This window comes from Hyla sarda, chromosome 9, assembly GCF_029499605.1.
Source record: "Hyla sarda isolate aHylSar1 chromosome 9, aHylSar1.hap1, whole genome shotgun sequence".
Classification (NCBI taxonomy): Eukaryota; Metazoa; Chordata; class Amphibia; order Anura; family Hylidae; genus Hyla; species Hyla sarda.
Genome location: NC_079197.1, coordinates 34,937,898 through 34,955,691, shown reverse-complemented (window position 1 = coordinate 34,955,691; position 17,794 = coordinate 34,937,898). Strand labels below are relative to the sequence as shown.

The 17,794-nt window shown below is 42.0% G+C and overlaps 1 protein-coding gene across 6 annotated transcripts in view; it reads right to left on the bottom strand.

Moving 5' to 3' along the window:
* STRBP (spermatid perinuclear RNA binding protein) overlaps nucleotides 1-17,794 on the bottom strand; it is a 163,189-nt gene that overhangs the window by 77,276 nt on the left and 68,119 nt on the right. For 4 of the 6 annotated variants that reach the window (XM_056539271.1, XM_056539276.1, XM_056539273.1 and 1 more), the window contains exon 3: nucleotides 4,386-4,546. In XM_056539271.1, the coding sequence (XP_056395246.1) occupies nucleotides 4,386-4,388 (3 nt within the window). In that variant the 5' untranslated portion in view covers nucleotides 4,389-4,546. Of the gene's footprint in view, nucleotides 1-4,385; nucleotides 4,547-14,043; nucleotides 14,099-17,794 lie in introns of all 6 variants that reach the window. The other 2 variants (XM_056539275.1, XM_056539274.1) reach the window with 1 other exon arrangement.

The following is a 17,794-nucleotide window of genomic DNA, read 5'->3' as shown; positions in this document are numbered from 1 at the left end:
GCAGAGAGAAATTCTATCTATAATTTGGGATACTTACACAAAGATCTTGAGGGTCAGCAACCTAGTGGGCTGGGGAAACGTGAGAGGAACTATTGTTTTTGACATATGTTGGACACTGCGGTGAAGGTTCTGATAAAGAATCACATGTCGGCTGCTCAGCAACTTAAATGGGTTATCCAAGCATTAAACATTGATGGCCTGTCCTCAGAATAGACCACCAATATTAGATTGAAAGAAGTCTGAATCCCAGCAACACCCCTCCCCCAGCTTTATAAAGAACCTTCACACAGCTAGGCCTTACAGATACCCTATGATAGCAAACCTAAGGGGCTTCATTAGGACACTCGCTGACATAACACCCCACAAGTACCTGGTGGTTCAAAGGACTGACCGAGATCTACCGGATACCAGTACCTACTGACAGCAGCATCTAAAGGGTTAAACTGCTAGAATTTGAGCTATCAGCAGGAGTCCAGCTACAGGTATTAGCAACACTCCTCCTGATTTTGAAAGTGCCCTGGCAGTACCCCTAAGTTAGTATGACATAGCCATCATAGGACACAAAGTGACCCCCTCGCTCATGATGACGTCACAGAGAGTTACTGTTATACCTGACAGGTGTGGGCCCACTATCAATCTGGAGAACTGGGGTCTTTTGACCCCATTCTCTTAGTAAGGGCTATCCTATGGATATAGAGTGTTAAAGGAAATGCCCCTTTAAAGGGGTACTCGGGCCCCAAGACATCTTATCCCCTATCCAAAGGATAGGGGATAAGATGTCTGATCGCGGGGGTCCCGCCGCTGGGGACCCCCACAATCTAGCATGCAGCACCCACCTTTAAGTACTGCCGGAAGCGCTGGAGGTTCTCAGTCTTTTGCCTCCCGACCATGGAGATGGATTATAGTGAAATCACAACTCTGCCCCTTGTGACATTATGCCCCGCCCCCTCAATGCAAGTCTATGGGAGGGGGGCGTGGTGATTTTTTAAATGTACATAGACGCACCGTGGGGGACAGATAACGCTATATCCATCAGCAGCGCATCGGGCCAGCCAGCTTCCCGGCCCGATGCACTGCTGTTAGAATACTTTTTATTCATAGTGCTGCGGAGGCATATGATTATAGAAGCACTGTGGGGGCCAGACATATAGCATTATCTGGCCCCCGCAGTGCTTCTATGTACATATGCCGCCGCAGCGCTATGAAAGACAAGTATTCTTTCAGCAGCGCATCGGGCCAGCCGGCTTCCCAACCCAATGCGCTTCTAATAGAATACTTTTCATTCATAGCACTGCCAGAGGCAATACCTATATAAATGCAATGCGGGGGGGGGGGGCAAGATATATATAAGCGCTACGGGGGCCAGACATATACCACCACCCCCCAAGAGATTCTATATATATTTCCCCACTGCATCGCTTCAATTCGAAAACCCCACCAGGAGCCTTGATTGGCTCCTCAGTACCGGTCATTCAGGGCTCCCGGCAGGAAATTTAAAAATGTAAGTAAAATACATTGTACATTGCAGGGGAAAGGAGCATGCCGCCTGCTCCCTGTTTAACAACTTCTAATCCCATCGGGTCTCAGAAGTGAGAGCCGATGCGATCAATCCCTCAGCCCCTGTACTATAACCCCCATCATGGAACAGATTCTGTTCCATGATGGGAGTTGTAGTACAAACACTAATGTAGCCTCCCCAGCCACCGGCAGACTCCCGCAGCCGGGGAATTACTACTCCCATCATGGAAACAAGTCTGTTCCATGATAGGAGTAGTAGTAGTCCCTCAGCACTGCAGGAGTCTGCTGATGTCACCTCTCTAGAGCATGCTCAGAAGTAATAACGGATATTATAAACCATGTGCAAACGGATGACATAAAGGCTCATCCGTTTGCCATAGAATTCAATGTTAAAAATAACGGCCGTTGATTTACCCTTTCTTGTGACGGAAGATAAATTAGTGCATGTGTAATTTTTTTTCCGTCACAAATAATGTCTGTTATTCATGATGGGTTATAACGGGTCATAATGGATAGTCAAAAAATCCCATAGACTTTAATGGGATTTTGTAACGGACATTTAACATCCGTTTTTAAGTCTTTTCTAACGGAAGTTTATAAAAGGTATTTTAACGGAGCAACTTTATAGTGTGAAAGATGCCTAACAATGCACAACATACTGCAGCAGAAATGTGCTGGTATGTTGTTAGGATAGGTCATTACTTCATGATCAGTGGAGTCCCAGCCTCTGGGACCCCCATACCAATCCTCAAAGATCCTAAAAAAAAAAGAAGGCTAAAACATTGTTTCCCAACCAGGGTGCCTCCAGCTGTGGCCAAGCTACAACTCCTAGCATGTCGGGACAGCATTGTCAATCAGTGTTGCTTCCTGAGTGGACAGTGTGATTGACTTGGAGTCACATTGTGTTGTTTAAGTGTTCCCTTTATTTTCTTGAGCAGTGTACTTCACTCTGCATTTTTCCCTGCAAGATCCCCTGTTTTGGCCAAAAGTGATGTGCACCCTCAGCCTTAGGGTGTATTCACACGCACCGTATCCTGCGCATATTTGATCTAAACTAAATAATGGAACACAGCCTCAGATCTGCAGCTTCAAATCCTAAGCATCAGATGCGCAGGATACTGACGTGTGAATAGACCCTCAAGCAGCAAAATCTCTACCAACAACAAACCTTTCTTTGTATATAAACAGCTGCAATGTTGTTCCCACAGTAAAGGGCTATGTATGAGTGATGGTTTTTGTTTAGTCACAGAAGTTTTGTCAGGTTCCTTTGGACAAAGAAAATACATTTTGAAGAAATGTTTTTTTTTTTATAAATAAAATTAAAACAGTGGTCCCCAACCTGCGGTACTTGTAACACAAAGGGTACTAAGCAGCTCTCCTCGGGTACTTGAAAAAAAATCTGTAATGGCGGCCGCAGCTACTGGTCAGCAGTGGCTGCTAATTATAGCTGACGTGGCTGCCCCTTAGGAGCGGAGCAGAGGGCCAGCAGAGGAAAAATGCAGACAGCAGGCTGCTGTGGACGGTAACTACAATGTTAGCTTCAGTTCTCCAAAGCTCCTTCAGAAGTAGGTCCCTGGACCAGAGGAGAACCAAAGCGGGGAAGTATACAACTATATGGGGGAAGTATGGGGCCTACAAATATATGGGAGCGCAGAGGAAACTATATGGGGGCATTGTGGGCGGCCTACAACTATATGGAGGCAGTTTGAGGTCCTACAACTGTATGCTGGAAGTGTGGAGGACTACAACTATATTAGGGCACAGAGGGGGCCTACTTCTGTATGGAAGCAGTATAAGGGCCGCCTACTTCTATTTGGGAGCTTAGAGGGAGCACTATTACTGTGTGCGGCAATACACATTATAATTTTAGATTATAGAGAAGTGGGCATTGTACTGAGGAAAGGAACCTAAAAAGTTCATCTGGTAGGTTCTGTGGAGATAAGTCTTGGCTAGGAGGCATCTTAATGGCAGTCTAGGTCAGATAGTGAAGAGGAGGAAAAGAGTCAGTAGGCCTGGAGAGATAGGGAAAGAGGAGGGGGCCTGGGAAAAGGATATGGCGTAAAGAAAAGCATATAATTTGAAATAGCAGCAGCAATAATAATTACATAGATTTTCCTTATATGGGGAGGTACAATTTACAATTTTTGGAAATGGGCTGCCAAGGGGTAAATGGGCAAAAAAAAGGTTGGAACCACTGATTTAGAAGATCAGTGCAATACTGGGGCTTCAGATGAGAGCGTATACTCTGATTGTTCATATACAGCATGCCTATTATGCTGTAGATTTCCTTTCTTCTCTAAAATTACATATAAAACTACTATTTTATTACCAAGCACTTGCATTTAAATAAAACATTGTATATCTGAAAATCACTTTTTTCATCATCTTCCAATTTATTAATATAAAGTGCAATTTAGTTGTTAGGCTACTTTCATACTGTCGTCGTGCCCCGTCCTTAAATGGCCATTAGGCTCTTTTTTTATTACATTTTTTTCAGCCTTTAACGGCCGTTATTGGAACGGGGCACAACGGGCAATAACGGGTCCCAATGGATCATATTTGCTATAATGGGGTCCTTCAGGCACCGTTATTTTGCAGCGTTACTAGTGGGAGAAAAAGACTGCACAAGCAGTCATTTTTCTCCCACTATTCCCCCTATGGCCATAACAATGCCTTGTGCCAACGGCAGTGTGAAAGAAGCCTTCGTTATATAAGCAAGGCTGTTTATTATTACTTTTATAAAAAATTATCTGCAAAAAAAAAAAAAAAGAAATTGCCCCACTTGCCAGTGTACCTTTTGCAGTACCGTTTCCATAAATGCTGTAACAGTGTTACCTTGTATAGCGGAGGTCCCTATAACTACTCACCATCCTGATGAATGGATTTCACTGTTGCTTCACTGCTTCTCTCTCTGCAGGTATCCACAGGAAAGCTACTGTGTGGCACAAACTCCACATATGTCTCCGGGTCCTCACACATCAGCTGCTCATTCAGCTAGTTCAATGTGTCTGCAGCATGCCATAAACCCCTAAACAGGAAAAACAAGATATTAATAACCATGAGGAAAACAAATCATCCAATCTTAGTTTTATCAGCACAGACATAAAAAATAAATAAACAATGTTAGTGAAAAATATTTCGTCATCATTCTCAATAATACTTATTCCACCTTATAATATGAAAGGAAACGAAAACTAAAGCAAACAGCCAACTATCTGATAGAATTGGTAGACTCTCCATAATGTTCAGGTACCAACCACTGAATGTGTAAGGTTAGCAGCAGATACTGATGGAAATTTATAGTTTTTGTAAGTTTAAGTATTATTTTTTGTTTGAATTGTACAGGGTCATTCATTTTTTCCCTGAACATCCTGTTTCTTGTTCTCTAAATAGGGGGCTCCCTGGTGGTCCTCTTCACAGTTTATCACAACCACAACACAAAACCAAATAGCCTTCTTGTGAGCATTTGCTATCTAGCACTTGGGACATCCGCAGGGACCCTGATTTTTCACTTTGTAGATAGTATATAAAAAGAGTTGGTCTTTTTTTAAAACCTATTTTCAAATATCCAATTTTGGCTCAGACAGCTCCTCTATTTAAAGGAAAACTTTATTTGTAGTTTTATTCTATGTGTATATCTTGCTGTAACTGGCACGGGCGGGGCTTCTGCAGCTAACTGGCACTGATGTCAGCGCTGTTTATAAATATTCATCGCCCCTCCCTCCAGCTCTCCCTCTCTTCGCCGCTCCTAACTGAAGTGAGGGGGATGAATATTCATAAGCGGCGCTGATGTCAGTGCCAGTTAGCTGAAGAAGCCCCGCCCATGCCAGTTACAGCAAGATATACACATACGGGCGGATCCGGGTAAGGTAGGACTTCGTTTTAATCAGCGTCTCCCGCACTATCCATCAGTACTGTGGATAGTGCAGGAGAAAATATCTGACAGTTTTCCTTTAAAGCGTACCTATTGTTTCAAAAACCTGCACTCTTATTAAATTAACTCTTCAAAGTGCTGACAAAGTTATTTTAGTGTTCTCACTGCTGTTATTGAGTCCACGAGAGTCCCATTCATGGTGCTCAGCTATTTATCATTCTCTCCATTTCATGGGGCAGGATGAGGGCTGGGCTGATTGCCAGTAGTACATATAGTTATTTCCTCCCTTACTTCTCTAGCCAGTTACAGCACAGCACAACATATCACATTCTCCTCTTTGTTATGCCATGACACAGCAGTGGTGAAAGTGCAATGAACAGGCCTGCAGTGGGACATTGTTGTGGCTGGTGGAAAGCTGATCGCACTGGAGTACTTCTTTAAGCACTGCTGTTGGTATGAGAGGAAAGCCCTCATTTACTTTGTACAGACAGAGTAGATCATCTGGACACTTACAGATGCAGGTACAAAGTCTTTCTCTCCCCCTTTTTTTTGGGGGGGGGGGATTAAAGTGTTTTTTGTTTTTTTTTAAATGGAGTGATTTAGGGAAGTACTTTGAATCTTTAAACTTGTTTTCTTTATAATAAACCATTTTGTAAGGGGAATTTTTTTTGTACATTTTTTTGTCTATTAAACACATTTGCAATAGACCTTTGCATTTAAAGGGGAACTCCTGTACTCAAAAACTCCTTTTATTTAGCTTCATTGTGTCAGTCTAAGTAATTCAGTAATATACTTCTGTTTAAAGTATCCCATGCTTGTTTCACATACCTCTTCTCCCTGCCGGATGCAGGCTGAGAGAAGGGCCTGACAAACAAGTATGGTAGGCGGAACAGGGAAACAGGGTGGGCGGGAATGGTAAGTAAAACAAAAAAAAAAAAAAAAAAGGGAGGAAACACGGAGGAGGAAAAAACAGAGTGGGCGGCATTCACGAACATCGTGGCCAGAAGGAAAGCCAAAAATATCTACCGCAGTGACTACTGGGACAAGTAGTCCATGTAATGGCAAAGAACAGAAACAAAAAAGTTGACCACCGGAGTTCCCCGGAGTGCTCCTTCCTTGTCACGGCTGTGTGAATAGAGTGGGTCAAAGCATCCCAAATGTAACATTTATTACCTATCCATGGGATAAAGGATAAATGTTTTTGAAATACCCTTTTTATTAAAAACAAAAAAACAAACCAGCTTTCAGCATCAGTTACTGCATAAGCTCCTGTTAGTGCAGAGGCTGAGCTTCTGACCCTGAAGCCTGAGATGACTCAAGTGGTCCCTCTGCCCCATATGAGGCCCTGTTACAGATTTTTCATTGAGACCCAGGAGCTTCGAGTTACGCCTCTGGACTCAAGAACACATGATACTGATGTAATAAAAGGAAATATTAAGTTTTCGAGTAATATGAAAAAAGTGTGACCAAATAATTTAAACAAAAAGCAATGATGAAATAAATGTTCTTTCACCCTTGTTCTCCTCCATGACCACATTACATACTAGTTAACTAAATGACTCCTAACTGTGCTCTCATTTTCTTTCATCCTCCCTATTATTGACTCTGAGGGACTGAAGGCGGATGGCGAGGTTATTGCGCACATTGATCACACAGCCTACTTCTAATACCTCAGCGATCCTGCTTTCCATCAGTAACTGCTCGGAGGCGAGAGCGCCGACACTTAGCTGCTGATAACAGCAGAAAACTTTTCTTTGGAGAGCCTTGGATACAAAGACGGGGATCAAGCTGTGGATCGATGAGCAGCCACTGAGTGCAGCAACACACTTTCTTTCAACTCTTACAGCGAATAACAAAGGGCGTCCACCTGCTAAGCTTTAATTACAATTGTGTATTAATCTCTAAGTACATGTGCTATTTATGGACACCTCCGTAGAGTTCTATACCTATATATAACTGACTCCATGTGAGGTCAAAATGAGGAGCATTATTAAAGCTCAAAATAAATAAAGCAAGAAAAATGTGCAAGCATAAGGATACGGGAGGATTTGAATGAGGCCAAAGAGTGATGGGTAGGCGGCTGGGTCAGAGCATCTCCAAAACAGCAGGTCTTGTGGGGCATTTCTGGTATGTAATGGTTAGTAGTACCTAACAAAAATTCATCCAAAGAAGGACAACGGCAAACCAGTGACAGGTCCATAGGTGCACAGGGAGCAAAGGCTAGCTAGCCACAGAAGTTGACCTTTAATGTGGTCATAAATCAGCTTAGAACTTTGTTCAGGAGAGAAGAGATAGGGTTGGAAACAGACCCATCAAGGTAGATCCTCTAAGTGTTAGGGTACGTTCACATGAGAGGATTTACAGCGGATTTTACGCTGCAGATCCGCTGGTGAAGGCCCGCTCTCTGCTGTCTTTACATGTGCCTGCTCATAGCAGCAATACGCCACAACAGGCAGACACACTGCAGCGATGTGCAAGTCGCAGTATACTCGCACATCGCGGCGGCTCTTGCTGCTCTGAGCTAGGCAGAGAGCTCCCGCGATGTGCGAGTATACTGCGACTCGCACATCGCAGTGTGTCTGCCTGTTGCGGCGTATTGCCACTACGAGCAGGCACATGTAAAGACAGCATAGAGCGGGTCTTTACCAGCGGATCCACAGCGAAATACGCTCGTGTGAACGTACCCTTAAAGGATTACTACTGCCTTTGCGATCCACACCAATCGTGAGATCAAGGACCCAAAAAACAGCAGAATGGGCTGTTTTACACGTTTGATTGCCTTTGATTGGAGATCTGTAAACAGTATAGCATTATGTGATATGTCGTATAACACATGATTTCTATTTTTGTATAGGGCATCTTTGTAATCGTACTGACCTGAAGTATACTGATAGCATGTCAGTTTTACCCTACATTAAAAGGGTTGTCCAGTGCAAAGTATCTTATTTCCCATATCCAGAACAGGGCATAAGGATCTGATCGCTGGGACCATTGCAATCTACGAAACGGGACCCCGGCTCCCCATTCATTTGTATGTAAGCACTGGAAAGACTGTGCTCGTGAATCTCAGGCCCTCCCATACAAATGAATGGAGTGCATACCCTCTAAAGCAGGCGCTCTCAACCTAATGATGTTACACTGTTTATACAAGCCCAATTAAAGTCAATGGGAATTACATAAAATGTATAAAACAGCCCATTTGGCTGGTTTATCTTCCCAACTGCCTCCTACAGCCACAAGCAGGCCGCAGGTTTGGTGTAGGTTCCTCAGCTATCAGACATTTAAGGCATATCCTGTGGATCTGCCATAAATATCAAGATGGGAAATCAGCTTTAAAACTAAATAAGACATAGGAGCCAGTCCTATATGTGAAAGCAAGGAGGCTGTAGAATAGAAACTGAGCAAAATGTTTACTTAAGACCAATAGGAATTTTTTTTCTACCAGAAGTAGAACACAAGTTTAAAAAATGCATTAAAAGTTCGTCTACATGCATAACAGTGGGTATATACCTTAGATTCTTCCATACAAGGACATCATTATACATGTTAGATAGCCAGGGAGTCCAGGGAACTTCCTTGTATGTGTATGTTTACACAATAACGTAGTTGAATAGCTTTTTGCATACAGTAAAATTAATGTACTGTAAGGGTAGGGTTGCATGTGCCGTATTTTGCTGCTGTGTATTTTCCTACCCATTAAAGTTTAAGGATAGCAAAATACGCAGCTGATTTTGCTACCCATTGACTTCAATGGATAGGAAAATATGCAGCAGCAAATACACAGAATAATTAGGCACATGACCCTACCCTATAGTAAACGGTGAAATGCAGATAAAAATGCAGCATGACCCCCCCCCCCCCCCCCCCCTTCCCCTTTTCGGGTATTACAATTTTTAGCAAATAAGAATTGGAATGAAACCTTTTATCAAGTTCTTTGCTTGCATTTTTTTTGATAATATTCGTCACCGCTTGGGAATAACCTTTGCCTGCTGAAAGCATAATATCCCTTTAAATGCTCATAGACAAAGCCAAGCACATGAGGATAATCCAAAGTTGTAAGGGTGCATTCACACCACGTTTTTGCAATACAGTTCCCGTATCAGGTTTTTGATGAAAAACAGATTCCACAAAACTGGACTAAACTGTATCAAAACGTGTGTACAAATATTAACCCGTAAACGGTTGAAAACTGGATGAAGTTTGAAAACTTATGTCTGGTTGTATTCGTTTAAAAAAAAAAAAAAAAAAAAAAGAAGTATACGTCGTTTTTCATTCCATTGGATGTGCACTGCACATGTGCAAACTCAAAAACCATATTGTGCAAACCGGATGGAACCGTACGCACATTCGGTTCTCTACGGTTCCTTTAACATGGGTGTCAATGAGAATCGTATACGGTTTCAATACGGTTTTTCACCCGGACAAAAAAATGTGGTTGGCTACGTTTAGGCAACGGTTTTGGGTACGAGAAAAAAAAACTGACAAAACCGTACAAGACTCAAAAAGTACACATCCTGATTCATCTTTTGCCACACGGTTTTCAATACGGTTCTGTACGGTTTTTAAATTGAAAACGTATACGGGAACTGTATTGCAAAAATGTGGTGTGAATGCAGCCTAAGGGTGCGTTCACACTGAGAAATTCAAGAGGAACTTACTCAAGTAATTCCTCTTGAATTCTCCTCTCCAAATTAATTCACATCTCCTCTGCCCATTGACTTTAATGTTATTTCTGCTGTCCTGTTCACACTGCGGAAATTCTGCTAGCAGAATTCCTACGCTGAATTCCTACTCTGTTCCTTCTTCGAGCAGAATCCAATAGAAGTCAATGGTTAAAAAAAATTCTGTCCGTCATCGTTTTCAAGCGGAATTCGAGCGGAATTCAGAAAAGTTGATTAAATAGCCTCCTCCTTCATTCCTCCCTCAGTGTAAGGCTGCATGCACACCACATTTTTGCTATACAGTTCCCGTATATGGTTTCAAGTTAAAAACCGTACGGAACTGTATAGAAAACTGTATGCACTGACTGTATGCATTGACCGTATGTCAAACGCATCATCCGGTTTAGTCCGTTTTGCAGCTCATACGGTTTTGTCCACTTTTTTACCCGTACCCAAAACTGTAGTCTACCACGTTTTTTGGTCCGGGTGAAAAACTGTTAAACCGTATACGTTTTGTTTTTTTTTAACATGGGAGTCAATGGGAACCGTACAGAACTGTATGTGCGTACGGTTCCATCCGGTTTTCATCATACGGTTTTTGACTTTGCACAGTTCAATTCCAATCAAACAAGTGAAACTTTATTCAAAATGGAGTGAAAAATTAAAAACGTATACGTTTTTTTTCTTAAAAAACTGATGCAACCGGACATCATTTTTCAAACCGTATACGGGTTAAAATGTGTACACACTTTTTGATACAGTTTAGTCAGGTTTTGAGGAATCCGTTTTTCATCAAAAACCTGATACAGGAACCGTATAGCAAAAACGTGGTGTGCATGCACCCTGAATGCACCTTAACACAGTTTTCTGTACATGGGACCATACTGCACCACAGTGCGTGTGTAGTGCAGTATATGATTTTTTTAATGCAACAAACATTGGCAAAAATTAGACTATTCTCTACAATATGCCACAGACATGCACTACTCCTACAACCAGGGGCAGAATCTATAGGTCTCCAGCTGTTGCAAAACTACAACTCCCAGCATGCCTGGACAAGAACACTGATCTAACCGCTGGACATCGAGATTTCACACTGTCGTGTTTCTGGTCAGATAATTCCCGAGCCCTGTCCTACTTACTGTCACCTAATTCCTCGCCCACCCGTGGTCTTAACATACCATTTGGGACGCGCTGACTAGATTAACGGGCAGCCGGCTCTGAATTTACAGTGGAAAATTAATAAGTGGAACCCGAATCTTCAAAGCAATCAGTAAAAACATAAGCCTCTTATGTGTGCAGCCCACTTAGACAAATGGTTCACAGTCGTACTGTCAGGAAATCCACCTATTGTGTGTGCAGACCCGCACGCAGCTGGAAAACTATTTGCTCTATCTACATAGCACCCTCTAGAAAGCAGCTCGTTCTAGAGTCAAATATTTGCATGCCACCCCTAATTGGAAGCCTCGTCTGTGCCAATGCTTTATAGCTGGCACCACGAGCCTTCGCAGGTAATATTTCACAGGACAATTTGCTGCTGAAGAATTAAAAATAAAATGTGCAAAGTTCTATCGCTGTATAATTTTATGCCTGGCTGCCAGCCAGCATTCGCTCTCTTAACAGCTTCTACCACTGTAGGAAACTGCATAAGTAGGTCAGAAAAGACAAGAAGGTTTTCAGGGCCCCTGGCATGAGTATTAATCACGGCTTTCAGCAATTTATATTTTACGATGCAGCCGATCACTGATACCATTCATTCATGGCGCTGTATTAACCAATAGCGAAAGCTCCAATCCAGCAAAAAACCCAACTGGTTTCCGGCCTAGAACTTCCTCAATGGTTGTACGCAGAGTCCGGACCAGAGGCAGATATGGGGGAAAGAACAAAAATTTTAATAAAAAATTATACATTTTCCTTTTTATTACTTGAGGGCAAAATAGCCACTATATTGGCTGTAGCCAATCGGCAAGCTGTATTAGATTGGTGGGGCTGTAATTCCCGAAACCCTGGCCAGTCGGCTACTCATAAACACACCCAGCATATATATGGACAAAAAAAATAAATTTTTTAGACTCCATTAGGATCCTCCATTGTTGATTTTATCATTATTGACAAAAAAAATAAGTGCTGCAAACAGTATTTCTCATATATCCACTGTGATGATGAGAATAATAATTATGCTAATAATAAAAATAATAATAATGATATTATTATGTATATAGCGCCAACATATTAAAAAAAATCTGATATATATATATATATATATATATATATACACACACACACACACTAATGCTTTTTTTCAAACTTACACAGGACCTTCTATTCTCATGATAAGTGGGGCCCCTAGTGATCAGACACGTATCACTTGTTTTGTGAATAGAGTAGGTCATGTGAAAACCCCTTTTATTATATTATTGGGAGAATTAGTAAACATAAATCTAAATCTTTGTACTGAAACACCTTTACACAATCTCCCTGGACAGATCCACTTTAAGGGTACGTTCACACGAGAGGATCCCCAGCGTGTATTACGCTGCAGATCCGCCGCTGAAGGCCCGCTGTATGCTGCCTTAACAGGTGCCTGCACTGAGCGGCAATCCGCTGCTATGAACAGACACACTGCGATGTGAGAGTTGCCGTGCGCATGCACAGTATACTCGCACATCGCCGCTACGAGCAGACACACTGCGATGTGCGAGATGCCGTGCGCATGAACAGTATACTCGCACATTGCCGCTACGAGCAGACACACTGCGATGTGCGAGATGCCGTGTGCATGCACAGTATACTCGTACATCGCCGCTATGAGCAGACACACTGCGATGTGCAAGTTGCTGTGCGCATGCGCAGCATACACACACATTGAGTCACCTCTCAGCCTAGCTCATAGAGCAGGGGGAGTGGCCGCGATGTGTGCGAGTACACCGCGCATGCGCAGCGACTCACACATTGCTTCAGCGTGTCTGCTTGTAGTGGTGTATTGCCGCTCCGAGCAGGCACCTGTAAAGAAAGCATACAGAGGTCCTTCAGCGGAGGATCTGCAGTGTAATACGCGCTGGGGATCTGCTCATGTGAACGCACCCTAAAGATAATTTGTAGGGTCATTAATTAAGAGCAACCCTTCAAACTACGGAGGACTGCCTGGTAGCAAGCAACACAATATACTGAATAGTATGCACACATTCCATAATACCTATAAATAAAGCAATGGAGATCTTTCTTTGTGAGATTTTGTGTCCACGGTTTCATGACTTTCATGACTGAAAGAAAAGCAGAGAAATTATCTAGATCAGTCCATTTAAAGTATTCAGTGGACAATCCATCAACTCTAAGAAACTTTCATCAGGAAATAGTTTAGGAACCTCCTTCGTCTCCTTCACCATAAGGATGTGTTCACACGTTCAGCCGAGAACCAATCATAAATGGAGGACACGTATTAAGTAGAGACAGAGACCTCTTCAGATCCATTCCTGGTTTGTATTCAACAATTGTAATTAAACACCTGAATGTGTGAACACACCCCTATGGTCTAATAGCACGTGCAGCATCATGTGCATATTTGACATGCAGGATTTGAAGCTGCAGATTTCAATGTAAACTAAATGACTGAACACAGCTTCTAATCCTTCACATTATATATGAGCAGGATACTGTATGTGTGAACACATCCTTACGGTGAAGGAGATGGCTTGTAAATCATTCGGATAAAAGTTGCATGGGGTTGATGGATTGCCTACTGAGTTCTTTAAAAAATATGAGGATTTTTTCCCTAGAAGTGCTGCAAATGTCTTTGGAAAATTGTAGCCTGTCAGGATGAATGACAGAGGCCGATATGATAGGGACTTCAAAAAAAGAACCTCTATTATCTTTTTTTTTTTTTTTCGTGCCAAGGTCCTAGTGAATAAATAATAGGTGTCATCTCACATCTTATTCATAGGGACCAGAATGGCTTTTATAATAGGACAGTCTACTGAAGTCAATATTTACCAGTTGTTTCTCAACCCTTGGCCTGTTTGATCCATTCTTCTACTGATATTGCAGCCTGTAGATATGATATATTAAGGGAACACATTAAGGGTGGGGTTGCATTCAAGACAACCTTCAAAAACACCCATCTGAAAGCCCTTGTTTTTCTCTTAGGAATAATCTACCTATAGAAATGGAGATGTCAATTTCTTTACTTCAGGATACTTCTCACATGCGCCTTTCCCTCTATTGTATACATTGTACACAAGATGCTTTTTTTTTTATAGATATTGGGGGAGATTTATCAAAACCAGTGCAGAGGAAAATTACCCAGTTGCCCATAGCAACCAATCGGATTGCTTCTTTCATTTTTCAGAGTCCTTTTCAAAAATGAAAGAAGCGATCTGATTGGTTGCTATGGGCAACTGGGCAACTTCTCCTCTGGACAGGTTTTGATAAAGCTCCTCCATTCTGTTTATAAACACAGTACTGTATGTACCAGGGACATTGTCATATATGTAAATATTTTATTCTGTACCATGGAAAGGTGGGAGGGGGGTGCTTTAATGTGGAGATCTATATTTGTTAAAGGGGTTATCCAGGAAAAAACTTTTTTTTTATATATATCAACTGGTTCCAGAAAGTTAAACAGATTTGTAAATTACTTCTATTAAAAAATCTTAATCCTTTCAGTACTTCTGAGCTTCTGAAGTTAAGGTTGTTCTTTTCTGTCTAAGTGCTCTCTGATGACACGTGTCTCGGGAACCGCCCAGTTTAGAAGCAAATCCCCATAGCAAACCTCCTCTAAACTGGGCGGTTCCTGAGAAACGTGTCATCAGAGAGGACTTAGACAGAAAAGAACAACCTTAACTTCAAAAGCTCATAAGTACTGAAAGGATAAAGTTTTTTAAATAGAAGTAATTTACAAATCTGTTTAACTTTCTGGAGCCAGTTGATATATAAAAAAAAGTTTTTTCCTGGAATACCCCTTTAACCTGTACACATTGGGCTCCACTCTCCAGGGAAGGACAAGTAGATCCAAAGGAGGAAAAAATGCTTTTGCCACTTCATTCAGGGATCGGTAGGGGTCTCCTGTCCCCACTCATCAAAAATTCTGACCTCTACCTATGACATCAGAAGTTTAATTTAATAGAAATCCGTTTTTCAATAAAACTTAAAGGGGTTATCCAGGAAAAAAAACTTTTTTTTATATATCAACTGGCTCCAGAAAGTTTAACAGATTTGTAAATTACTTCTATTAAAAAATCTTAATCCTTTCAGTACTTATGAGCTTCTGAATTTAAGGTTGTTCTTTTCTGTCTAAGTGCTCTCTGATGACACGCGTCTCGGGAACTGCCCAGTTTTGAAGAGGTTTGCTATGGGGATTTGCTTCTAAACTGGGCGGTTCCCGAGACACGTGTCATCAGAGAGCACTTAGACAGAAAAGAACAAGCTTAACTTCAGAAACTCATAAGTACTGAAAGGATTAAGATTTTTTAATAGAAGTAATTTACAAATCTGTTTAACTTTCTGGAGCCAGTTGATATATAAAAAAAAAAGTTTTTTCCTGGAATACCCCTTTAATAGAAAGTCTATAAAGTCCGTACATATCTCACTTGGCTCTCTAAGAAGGGCTGATCAGAAAAGTGGCACAACACTTCTGCCCTTTTGTTTTACTGATCAGTGGGGTATAGGCACTTGGATCATCACCAGTCAAAACTACTTAAAAGTATTGGATTAAAAAAAATTCTAGTTTATTTTTCAAAAAAAATGTTACATTTTCTGAAACTAAAATATCCAATTAAAAAGCAGAACAGCCATGAGTGTGTATTTAGATCAATGAAGCAACTGCACTGTTCAAAGAAACTCCATATACGCAATGGAAATACATACCTCATGACTATATCCTATTGAGTATGGATTCAGGTCATCAGGAACACTTTTCTGAAGAGGAATAAGCCCAAAATACAGAAAAGTACCCAAGGGCCTTTCTATAAAAACAGCTTTCTGCCTAGAGCCATAAGTACTCTGCAGGGAACAAGCTGGTTCTCACTATATTTCTAATAAACAGGTTACTAAGATGTCATTGCAGGAAAGATGCGGGGAGCACCACCTCCAGCAATAACACTAAATTATGCTATTTCACCACAACAAGGTTTACTCCGAATTTTAAATGCCGAGCACTGATTTATTATTCAGTACATACCTTATAAAACACTGTGCATACCTGCCACCACAGAAACCTGTCCTACCCCCTGCCCGAATTTACCTACTTTGGACTTGAACTTATTGAAAAACCTGTTGGACCGGTGAACTGACCCAAAAAGTCAAGGGTCATCAAAAACATTCAAGGGTTATTTCAGCTTTAGCACACCGGTTAGTTACTGCGCATGTAATACAGTGGTCCCTCAAGTTACAATATTAATCGGTTCCAGGACGACCATTGTATGTTGAAACCATTGTATGTTGAGACCAGAACTCTATGGAAACCTGGTAATTGGTTCTGAAGCCACCAAAATGTCATCCAAAAATAGGAAAAAGTGAGGATTAAAGAAAAATAAGTAGATAACTAATACAGATAAAGCAAGTCCTTACATATAAAAGTAAGGAAGAGCTGCTGGGAGCTGTAAATCACGGTCTATGTCAGTGTTTCCCAACCAGGGTGCCTCCAGCTGTTGCAAAACTACAACTCCCAGCATGCCCGGACAGCCGTTGGCTGTCCGGACATGCTGGGAGTTGTAGTTTTGCAACAGCTGGAGGCACCCTGGTTGGGAAACAATGGTTTATGTAGAGGACAGGAACTTCTTCAGGGTCCTGTACAGTACACACAGTGTCCCAAATGGAGCCGCCCTTACCTGGTGTCCAAAGGATCAGCTAACCCTGGCACAGGTAAGGAGTAGTACAGAACTTGTAGTTCCTTCCTGTACTGTAGGGGGTGCTACTAGACAGCAGTCAGTGCATACACTTCAGTAATACAGGTAAAGAGTACAGAACATGTGGTACCTCCCTGTACTGTAGGGGGCGCTACCAGACAGCCATTCAGTGCATGTACTTCAGTAATAGAGGTGATTTGCCAGTAAAATGCCCATTCTGATTGGTCAGTTCCTCCAGTTGTGACACTTTTCACAGATCTGGACTGTCTGTAGCATTGTATGTTGAGTCTGGTTTCAAGTTACCATGGTCCAGAAAAGACCATTGTATGTTGAAACTATTGTATGTTGAGGCCATTGTAAGTTGAGGGATCACTGTACAATATTTCAAAGCACTTTCCGAGTTCATTTGTATCGCTGCTCTCTGTTACTACACGTGTTCTGTGTTGGTTCTGCTGCTCCTCCCGCTCCCTGTCCTTCCCTGGACTCTCATCCATTCCTTTTCCTGTTGCTTACATGGCACCTGCAATGTTTGGCCTCTTTAAGGGCCAATAAAGCAAAATATTGTTATCTTTTCTAATCTACTGCTGAGGTGTGTTTTATAGTAACCCTTTTCTGTGTCTAAGCAATAAGGTGCTCTAGGTTCTTTCCCTGTGCCAAGGAGCTCACCTGCTCTCTATAATGTGATCAGGGCTCAAGTCCTGCAGGAATGCGTGGGAACCGAGTTCCTGCACTTTTTCCACAGCAGGAACACCGTTCCCATTAGCAGAACCAGCCCTTGAGTTGAAATCTTGAGTGAGTTCCCACACTTTTTTTTTCCCAGGACTTGACCCCTGAATGTGATCCACCTTGTATCCAGACCACATATGTTTGTATCCTCCCTGACCTTCTGCATGTTTGCC